At 40.5% G+C, this 11,278-nt stretch overlaps 1 protein-coding gene across 2 annotated transcripts; it reads right to left on the bottom strand.

Moving 5' to 3' along the window:
- Positions 1-592: 592 nt before the first annotated feature.
- naglu (N-acetylglucosaminidase, alpha) lies at positions 593-10,436 on the bottom strand. 2 transcript variants are annotated; one of them, XM_044102661.1, is made up of 6 exons: positions 9,950-10,436; positions 8,366-8,513; positions 7,070-7,216; positions 5,384-5,469; positions 4,414-4,670; positions 593-4,281 (listed from the first exon to the last, which is right to left on the bottom strand). In XM_044102661.1, exons 1-6 carry the CDS (start codon positions 10,357-10,359, stop codon positions 3,038-3,040), a joined length of 2,292 nt encoding a protein of 763 aa, XP_043958596.1. In that variant the 5' UTR covers positions 10,360-10,436; the 3' UTR covers positions 593-3,037. The 2 variants fall into 2 exon arrangements, with proteins under 2 accessions (XP_043958596.1, XP_043958597.1); XM_044102662.1 differs by lacking the exon at positions 9,950-10,436 and adding an exon at positions 9,811-9,922.
- Positions 10,437-11,278: the final 842 nt, after the last annotated feature.

Below are 11,278 nucleotides of genomic sequence, written 5' to 3'. Positions count from 1 at the left end.
GGTAACTGATGGTTTGATGAGACACCTGGGTCTGTCACAATGACACATTTTGCTGAACGATAATTTGTTCCAGAAGTTATGATAAAAAATGTTTTGAGACCATGGCAAAATAATGCAAGAACATTCTCAAAGATCTGTAAACTTTAAATTCTAAAGAACATTTAACTCTGGAACTGGAAGACATTTTAAATATCCAAAATAAACAAAACGGCAAATAAAATGAATTTTGAAGTCTTTGTAAACAAGGAGTGGCGAGAATAAGAGCTAGTTGAGACCAAAGCACCAAACTGAAGACTTTTATCATCCAGTTTTTGTTAGAAAGGAAAAGAAGAGAAATGATAAGTCACAGCAATGGAAACTGAGTTTAATTTATCATGCCATTAATTTACTTATTGATTATTGTGACAGGTCTATGGACATGCCTCCTGATCTTCTTCTTTATCCAGGTTCTCTTGAGGCTAATATAATTGTTCTGGGTTCCAGTTTGCAGTAGGTGGAAGGATAATGAATAATGATTTGAATTATGAGTCATTTACTAGATCTGTCAAACAAAAGTTACCAGAAAAATGATGGGAAGTGTAAAATAAAGGAGTCTATCTTCAAAATATTTTATTATGCAATGTAATCATAGAAAATATCATTTTGACTTGAATGGAAAGTCATTCAAAAAATTAATAAAACTTCTTTCTAACTATTAATAAACAGAACAAAGTCATGGCTGAGGCTCCTGCACCATGTGAAGAGTTGAGGGATAAACCAGCTAACTGGGGCTGACAGGGAGAGTTAGCCATGGCTAACGTGGGATTCTGTTGAGGATGCGACCGGTCAAGCACAAATAAAGAAAAAAATTACTTTTTTTCTCTTGCAGTTAAAGTGAAACATTTCATAGCTAATCTGCACTAGGCTGCAGTGTTTTCAATTTAAACGTTCCGCAAATATGTTAATATTAACTCCCTTCCTAAGAGCTGGAGAAGATGAATCCATTAACTACAGAAAAATGCCAGAAGAAAAAATATTTTGAAATAAACATTTCTTGAAATAAGGCAATTCGCCTGGATTATTGGCACTAAATTATCACAGTTTCTTCTAAAACTTGTTCTAGATGTAATTGTTTATTATTAACTATTCACTTTAGAAAACAGAGCAATAGGAGCAGGAAGCCAGATGTTTGGACAGAAACACGCTCTGGCTGTGACACTAAAAAACATTCTGACACCTGGTGTGATGTATGGATTGTACTGAACCGGTTTGTCTTACTGTATGGTCCCCTGAGATGGATTTTGTCGTAAGCAGGCACTATTTAAAGGAAGTGGAATGATCAGGAACACATAAAGCATAGAGTTGACTTTCATCTCAAACAGTGAATGTACACCCTAATCAAAACCCCACTAAATAATTTGAACAACACACCCTTCACATTTTCAACCACATTAACTATTAAAGCTGCAGTATGCATGTAATCTGTGAAAAAGAAAAAAAAAATCAAGTTCCTCTGCTGCTTCCTATGGCCCTAGAGCCATCTACACAGTTCTGTCGGAAACAGCCAATGAGAGCCAGGAGGCGGGTCCTTAGTGTTTTCACTCAACCTGATGTATGTGCTGCTCAGACCCTTTCCTTTGCTCTCTGCTATGCTACAGCTTCTTGAATGCAGAGCTTCACGACAGCTCAGCTTTCCTGTGGTGACACAGAAACCTCGGCGCATGCATCGAGAAATCAAGATGAAACCCCGAGTTGGAGGTCGGATCACTTTAAGGAAAACTACGTGACCGACAGTTCCTGTACAACAGTTACACAAAAGTGTTTCACTGTAAAGATGGTTTGTAGTTTGTATTGTCTGGTCACAGATGCAGCTGCAAACATGGATGCGTGTGTCAGAAAGTTCCAAACCAGGCACACAGTTTGCATTGCCCATTGCTAAATTTAACAGTTCGAAAATCATGTGACCAAACTGAGATACTCACAGAGATCAGAAATAAAAGGTAACATACTTCAGAACCAGTACTACAGCCAAAGAGAAGCTGACAAGTCCAGCTACAGATGAGAGGACCAGTGAAGAAATTAATGAATGAGGTGTCAACTAGATGGAACAACAGATATTTAATACTGGAAAGCATGGTGGAACAGAAGGAGTCAGTGTTGGCATCCCTGATACACCTCAGCTAACTACAGATGATTACAAAACAATAGAGGACACACACTGTGTGCTGGCTCCATTTAACCAAGCAACAGTGGAGCTGTCTGAGGAAAAAAAAGAGCATCTGGATAAAAAGTCATCCCAATGCTTAAGATGTTGCACCACTCACTGCAACGCAATCCATTAAATATAATCATGGAAACCACAATTAATCTATTGAAAAACCTTAAAAGAAGACTACTAGAAACACCGTGCAACTTGGAGTTATTAACAGTAATGACAATACCAACACTGCTGGTTGGTAGTGTTGGAACAACCCTCGGTTGAACCATGAGTTGGTTCTCCACCAGTAGCATATTGAGCAAGATATACACAAGAATGATTGACAGTGCTAAGACTGATAAGTTATTTTTTGTCATTTCTGTAGTTGGCCATAGGAGCACTGGGATGGTTTTTTTTTCTGTTTTATAATAAACTGTTTCAACACAGTGACAGTTTAAGCCTCCTGCTTTAACAGTCATCATAAGAGATGGGGTCATCATCTTCCACCAGCCCTGACCCACTTTTACAAGTCTGTTTTTGCGTGATTTGGGGAACTGACGGTCTGACGGGTCACCCTTCTTGCTGTCTGACCGTGACATTTGCCGCGTTCCTCCTGAGCGTTGTGACCGCGGGAAGTATTAACAAATATGCTAAAAAAACCTTTTTCCTTTATAAACATTACATACTGCAGCCTTAATATGCTCCTTTTTAAAAAGTATTTTTGTAAAAGTGATGAGTAAATTAACAGTTATTCCCAATAAAACCACGCACACCAATCAGCTGCTCATTTCAATAAATCATACCAACAGATTATTTCCGTATATATCTGGACAGTGTCTATTTGCCAATGCACTGGGACAGTCATGGGATGGGGGAGATGGGAGAGTTTTCTTCCATTTGTTGTAGTCTCTTCATGGCTTGAGGGTAGTACTTGAGAAAGATTCTGTGGGCGATGTCATAAGTGTCTCCCTGAGGTTTGGTTGGGTACTTCCTGCCATTGTAAATAAATCCCTGTTCAACCTGAAAAATTGCCTGGTTGAAGGTATCCTGCTTGAATGGAAGTCCACGGTCCAGACACTCCACCAGCGTTTGGACAAACAACCCCCACCGCTGAGCGTAGTAGTCTTCAATAAGACCCCCCCACTGTTTGTTAGCATAGTCCAGGATCTCGCCGCTGGGACCCCACAGAGTGACTTGGTTTCTGGCATTCATGTCGTAAAGCTGTGCCTCTCTCTCGTTCAGGGCCTTGGATTGGGCTTGCTCCAGCCACGTCCCTAACAGGAAGTTCTGGTTGCTACTCAACAGTCGGTTGAGTTCAGGCAGGAGGTCATACACCAGCACGCCACCCGCAGTCAGCAGCTCTGGCATTTTTTTATTGGCAAAGGCGTCTGTGATATCCTGGTAAAAAGACGATGTCAGAACTTGCAGGACCTGCCGGGTCACATCCACTAGATCATACTGGAAGGTCTCTTTGGACATAAAAGAAGGAGCCGCTTCCATGAAGAGTCTCCAGGCTTCAAACAGGTCAGCAGGCTCATACCACAGGTCAGTTCTCATCCGAAAAGAGGGCCTGCGAACGAGCGGGCTGTGATTGTGATTGACATACCCTGGTATGGTGCAGTTATACACACTGGTGAATAGGAGCTTCCATGCCGCTGTCAGGTTATCATTCATGCCACCGTAGCGCCGTACTGCATACAGGGACACCCACTTTGCAAGGTTGACTGGCTCTTTGCGCCATGCAAGTTCACTCATTAACTCATAGATAACAGGATTCTGCTCAATACCCTCAGGTGTCATGCCTATTCCTACCAGAGTGGAGTTTGGGAAGTGTAGGGCTTTAAAAGGCCCTGAGTTGATGCTTTCAACTGTGCCAAAAAAACCACTGTTGCCCCCAAAGTTGTTCAGCATACACCAGATGAAGGGCTGTCCATAGAAAGACTCTGTGTATGTGAAAACTGGATTAGCCTCTGCAAACAGATCCAGAACAATCATTCTTCCCAGGGGAACTCCGTGGAGTAGAGCCTGGATCTGTGGCGGCTTCCAGAACGTCTGGTTGCTGAAGAACAGCCAGCCTTGCATCAACCAGATCGCATTAGGATCAACTGGAGGGAAAGACATTTGGAGGGGAGTCAAAACAAGCAAAACTTTTGTAGAAGTTTCACGGTGCCTTTGTAGACCAAAGTCAGATTCAAAACTTGATATAAGAACAAAGTTTCCGACACCAAGACACTCACCGGCAGTCATTGAGGCAAAGACAGAGCGGCTGATTGCAGATAGGTAGGTGGGGTCAGAAGAAGGTGGGGTCATCTCATTGAAGGTGTCAGTGTTGTAGATATGGTCTGTGCCAAACTGCTTTACCACCTCAGACAGATAGAGAGTGCCAATCTGGAGAAAAAGCTGGTCCCTTGGATCCAGGATGTAGGAGCATGAGAAGCTGCAGTTGAAATGTGCCCATGGTCCCAGCCTGGTAACATTGGCTTTTGGGTACAACCTGGACACAACAAGCCAATTACACAAGATCAGACAGAAACATAAAAGCTCACTGCGACAGGTCAGCCTTTTGTCGCTTTGTGAAGGAAAGATGAAGCAGATTCCCTTCAGAGAATATCTGTCTATTTCACCAAACTGCTCCAAACTCAACCTTTATTGTGGAACTGCTTCTTTCAAAGTTAGCCACACCCCCAATTCCCTGGAAAGAAGAAACTATGAAGAAAAAAAAGAAGGCCAGACCAGGTTCTCATCTACTTCCACTGGGACAGGAGCAGAACAAAAACCTTTTCTCCACTGCTCTGTTTGGGATAAAGGCTGCATCTAGGGGTAAGTGTGAGCTATTAGTTCCCTAAAATGTTGTGGTTAACTGTTCATGTCCAAGAATCAACCAGGCTCTATCTTTAGAGAGAAAGTCCAATTCCATGTCTGTTAGTGCAATGTGTCTCTGTGTTGTTGTCCTGCAGGTAGAGAAAGAATTGAAGTCATTATTTTGTAAAACTGCCAAGCTGGTAATATTTTCTATTTTATTTTTTGTTAATTTCCAAACAAAGTCATCCTAGTCTCTGGATTGTCACTTCACACTTCTTGCTTGATAAGATAATAACAAAATGACTTATTGAGTGAAGCAGAGTTTAATGTCAGTTTGGTTTTAGAGCTGTTATTCTTCTTCAGGTGACTCTGTTATGATGTGAGAGAAAAATAAGGATGAGTTACCTGAGAATTCCTTTGGGGACGTTCCCTGAGAAGGCTGGCAGCACAGGTATCATTCCAAAAGCTCTCATCCGCTCTAAGATTTTAAACTGCAGGAAGAAGGAAAGGTGATAAGGATTCAGTCCACAACAAGTTACTCAAAAAATGTACTTGCCATGAAAACTGTGATGTTAAAAAGTCTCCTATTTGTTAATTAAACCAATCATGACCTCAGCCAATCACAACATAGTATCTCTACAACTAGACTTAGTGGGACATCTCTAGTAAACGGAAGGCCACCATGTATACAATGACACCTCAATCAAACCTGAACTCATGGGTTTGCATGTTTTCAAGCAGAATTACCTTTGTCTGTGAAGTACCGGTAAACTTTTTTTTAACCTAAGAAATTTGAACTGAAGGGGCCACCTTGTGGTACCAATAAGCAACAGGGTTTTTTTTTTCTTTTTTTCAGGAGTGAAGAGCTGATGTAAACAAAGGATTTTAAGAGAAATATTTACTGTTTTTAGAAAAGATATTTCACTTTAGGTGATTGTCTGGTTGTCTGCTGTGTTTGTCTCACAGTCAGACTGTTTCACACTTTGCCAACATTCTGGGAATATTGATGAACACAGAAGCCCTGTGACCGACACAACATGCATGTCCAGGCACAAGGCGAGTCCAGAACTCAAACTTGGAACTAACAGGCCAACTTCTTCTCTCCAACCACGATACATGTGGAGCTTACTTTTTAAAATGACACAGGCGGAGGTTTAAAAAGCCTTAAAAGCTTTTTGGTAAAGGGACAGTATTATGTGTTTTACAGGAAAATAGTGCCATTTTATCAAGAAACTATTATTTCAAGTAACTATTTTACCTTCAGTTGTTATATAATTGTTATATATCAAATGACAAAAGAAATCTGACTTTGCAATTTAACCCCTTTAAATTGGGCCTGTGACTCTTTAAAACCTCCTGCTCTTTCTGAAACTCCGCCTTCACGAAGTCATCACAACATGGCTCCTCTATTAACCCTTTAACAGTTATTTACCATTCCTATAATGAGCTCAGCAGATGCACAGTTCCACCAGGTGTTTGCTAACTGCCGATAGCTAGTCTGAAGGAGCAGAGTGGGGAAGTCGTGGAGGAGGGCTGCTCTGTGAGGTGGGAGCTCGGAAAGTGCAGCTCTGAGGAGGAGCGTTGTCCTCAAAGGCAGGGCTAGGTCCACCCAGGCTTGTTTTGCTCAGCTGAATGGTTGCCATGGAGATGAAACGATTGTTCAAACATGTATGAAAGAATCAAAGCAACACTCCAGGAATGTTTTTGATGAGGGAATAAAATCCTAACATGATGCAAAGCATCAAAACAGTGGATTTGCCATAAGACTGCCCCTTTAAAGAGAAGCATCAGAATATGTTGTTATAAACGCTTTAATAAATAATTAAGCAAATAATTCCCCTTTGTATAGCAGCTTATGAGTCACATCAGGAAGTGATCCTAATCTGAGTGTAACAGGGTAACTTGTTGATCGATGCAATCAAGACGTAACAACCAGACTTACAGACAGTGTGGTCTTGTGTGTGTCAAAACTGCTGCTCTGCATTCAAACACATTCATACAGCCTCCCTCACTGGTTGTGTTATTAGACAGTCACTGTGATAGTGAACATTAAGTGTTAAAGTGTGTTGACATTCAAAGAGTAATGAATACTTGGAGGTACAGTTGGTTCACATGCCAGGACTGAGGCAGAGGCCCACCAAACTTGTCCATGTTAGCCATCCGGTTCCAGGCAAGAAACGCCGGTCCAGAGAAGAACTCTTCCAGTTCCGACTCGTTCAATCCAAGAGCTCGGTACACCTGAAGGGCAAACAGGGTCAGGAGGTCATCACAACTCCAGCTGCCCAAATGAGACCAAGCAACAACCTCCATCAGCCAGTTTTCTCTTCCTGCTGTAAGTACTACATGTTCTGAACTGAATCTGCTCGGCTGCATAGTAAAATTATTTAAGTTTATCTGTAAAGGATTTTTCACCAGCAAAAATCACAAAGTGCGGCAGACCTAAACATTTAAAATGTTAAGTTAAAACATAATTAAAATCCCCCCCAAAAAAAACTAATAAAAAAAATGAAGGATACAAGAATTAAATTCAATAATACATCAAAAATCTCAAGGTTAAAGTATGTTTGAATTTGAGTCTTCAGCTGCTTCTTAAATCAGTCCAGACTCTTGAGACGTCATAAAAACCATGAAAGATCGTTCCACTGTTGGTGTGAGACACATCAGAAAAAGAGAGGAAGTCAGAGCAAAAACTTCAAGTTTCTGTTTTGAGACAAACTTTTATCTACATGTTGTCAGATGTTAAAACTGTTATTGACCATGGTCCGACTTCTCAGGGGTCAGTTGAATTGGTTTTTCAGCCAGACCATAAGTTTTTCAGGACGTGAAGCAGTCTGACACCTGACAGTCTCAGAATGTTAAAAGGAGCAGTACTGCTAAATATCATCTGCATAAAAGTTTCAAAAATGTATTAACGATCTGTCCAAGTGGGTGAATAAATAGCTTATAGAGAATTGGGTTCTTTTGTACAGTTTTAAAAGTCATGTTAGTTTCCTTATTAAGTTGAAAAGCTTCATAGATAAACCTGAAAGAAACAAAGAAGTGTACACCAATTTTCTGGATTTAATCTTAAACATGTAAGGGTAATCTGTTCTTTCTTTCCAGAAATGCAGTTACAAAAAAAAAAACTCTACCACTGCAGAGTGGTAGAGTTTGATTGGAAGATGTGTGTGTTAGTACAGAGAGTCCCCAGTTTAACGAGGTTACTGTAACTAGTTCATTCAATCATAACTCGGCTTTCACTGATTTTCCTGCCTCACATGTTCAAATCTCCTTCTTGTCACAACTTAAACAGTAGCTTTGTTCACTGATTCATCATTCCAGTAGATTATTAAGAAGACACACCTGTTGCTTTTTTAAACTCAGAGATAAAAAAATAATGTCTCTCACCTCTTGCCACAGAGCTTCTTGGCCAGTGAAAGCCAGAGGCAGATTGATTCCATTCAGAGCCATCCAGTCGATCTCCTTCTCCCATCTTGGCCAGTCCCACCACACGAAGGAGTAACTGACGGTGCAGACGTTCTGGTAATACCGGAATCTGGACACAACCAAATAAAATCCATTAACTTTGGAATATAAAATGATAAAACTATAAAAGCTCTAAGTAATCTGTGAAATAAACAACTTCCCCTCATTCAGATCGATCTAGATTAGGACTATAAGTGTTGACACCTTTTTAATGATCTGAACCAGAGGAGCTTCACAGAATACATGGAACTGGAAACTTTGTCAACAGTGTTTTAGATAATCAAATAAGTTATAAGATTAGTCAATGATAAGATGATCAAATATAACAATGTAATGCAAATTATAAGTGATTACTTTTATTAACGGAAAAAATAATTGATCCAAGCCAATCTGGCTCATTGTACATAAGTAGATGTTTCATAAACTTGATAACTGATTTGCCATCCTTTGCCGAACTGGCTGCCATTGATTGCTTGTATAACTGAAATTGAGTCTTTGTCAGTGGTGTGGAGAAATTCAGACCCACTCAGTCTTGAGAAATTGGTTTATTTCAACCAAACTAGAGGGCTTTCCTGAATTAACAGGTGGTTTAAAAGGTCATTCTCCTGCATCGCCGTCAGATTTGGTTAAACTACTGGGTCAGGTCAGTGTTCAAGCTAACCCTGTTTCTCCTGAAATCTACAATCAACACATGGTGTTGATGTTCACATTCAGTCTAATTATTTATCCACCATGCAAAGTCTGAACTAAGCTGTTTGTAACTGGGGAAGAATCTTACTGCTCGGTTGGGGATGATGTTGTTCACTCAGAAGTTTGTTCATTCAGTCACACACTCAGCCATGACATTCCTCTACATGTGGCTGGAGCAGAGCATCCCAGTCTGTTGCCTCAAAAAACAACTGCAGCCTTCTGTGATCATCTTCTCACAGTTTTCTTCATTACGGATTGCCTCTGGATTAAAATTAGGTTAACATTCAGAGCAGAGGAAGTCTTGCTTTAGGGATGTACAAAAAACAAATACAATGTGTTGTTTCCTCTGGTAGAGTGTCTGAATAACGGATACATGATTAAAATCTCCAGATATTGCTACCTGGGGTGTTGTATTTTAGCAACCACTGATATGATCAGATTGGAGTGTCAACAACTGCAAAATGTACGCTGTTGCCAGAAAAAACACTGATGAGCACTTTGGATAAGTAATATGGCAGAAAACTTACTGCTAAAAAAGGCTCAGTATCCAGGTACCAAGGATTACACTATCTGTTGTTGATAAGTGCTGCTAATCCACCTCGTTTGCTCTTTTATTTAATGTATTTAATGAACAGAAAATAAATTCTGAAGGACATACAGGACACACACAAACTCACATCTCATGGAGTCGTATCTTCATCAGCAAAAATAATTTAAATCGACTGCAAATATTTCCAGGGCGTCTGATGGTCTATCAGAGGCTATTTATTTCCATGGGAACAGTGCTGAACTGGGGACATGATTCGGGTCACTGACCTGTGAGGGGTGTTGATGCGCAGCACGCCTGTAAGCTGTGGCAGAGGATTTGGGACTGCTAGCTGGTTCCCCGACCAGGAAACATGGCAGTTACAAAAATATTTCAGATAGTTATAGATCCCGGAAGCCAGGGCCACTCCGGTGCTGCCTGTGGCCACAATCCTATTGTTTTTAGCTGATCTGAGCTCACAAACATCCAGGCTGTCATTGGAGAGGCTCCTGTTGACTGACACTATGAACTCCGTGGATCTGTTCCCCAGCAGCCGCCTCAGCAGCCCGGACACCGCTCGCGCCTGCTCCTTGTCGCTAGCTTTGGGTTTAATATGGTCCAGAGTGGAAAACCTACAGCTTACAGTTAGAAAAAAACAGACGACAATCAGAGCCACATATAAGGCCTTTGAATACGACATTTTAAATCCACATTCCCAAGAAGGCACTATGGAAGAAGTTTAAAACCAACTGAATTTCTTTATTTGCTGGCAACCAGGAAACTGTAATTGACAGAAAGCATGCTGGCCAATCAGAGAACAAGATGTTGACGCGCTCGTATCTCCCACCCAATGAGATGAAAACTGTTTTGCATAGCGGTTTCACGTGATCAATCTGTCACATGACAAGAAAGAAAATAGAAATGGGAATTTCGATTCTTTTCCGAGATCAGCATAATTTGGCTTAATCTTTTAGAAGACAATTTATACCGTTTTTTTTTTGTTGTTGTTGTTGTTGTTTGCCCATCCAGGGGGTCTTTCGTGGGCTCTAGTGTCCCTTATAAGAACATACTGTAGATATGCACACATACAAAATCACGGTGATTAACATATATAAGACCTTTCATACACAGAGACGTCGTTTAATAAAATAAATCAATCAGTCGTTTTCATAACTGAACTGCCTCGGGCCTGTCCGACATACCAAAACTAACCGAGGTACAAGTCAGGTGACTAATTTAAAAACATCACAAGATCAGGATGTAATTTACTTCCCTTAAAAGTGCTTCTGTTTTACAAAACCACCGATACTGATTCTCAAACGTTGGGATTTTGTTGTTGTTGTTGTTGTTGTTGTTGTTGTTGTTGTTGTTGTTGTTGTTGTTGTTGTTGTTGTTGTTGTTGTTGTTTTAATCAGGTCTCGATAAATGAGTTCAAAACTTTCTCAACCTTCATGTGACATTTATCCTGCACAAATCAAATGAAAAGCAAAAAAAAAAAAGAAAAAGAAAAGCCCGGCGCAAGGGAAGTTACATTGATATTGCATAAAGGTGCAACACTTAATCTAATTGTTGCAGCTTTTGTATAATTTTTCAGCAACGAAAAACTATATTATATTCAA

This window comes from Gambusia affinis, linkage group LG20, assembly GCF_019740435.1.
Source record: "Gambusia affinis linkage group LG20, SWU_Gaff_1.0, whole genome shotgun sequence".
Lineage (NCBI taxonomy): Eukaryota > Metazoa > Chordata > Actinopteri > Cyprinodontiformes > Poeciliidae > Gambusia > Gambusia affinis.
This window is presented reverse-complemented; position numbering and strand designations above follow the sequence as displayed.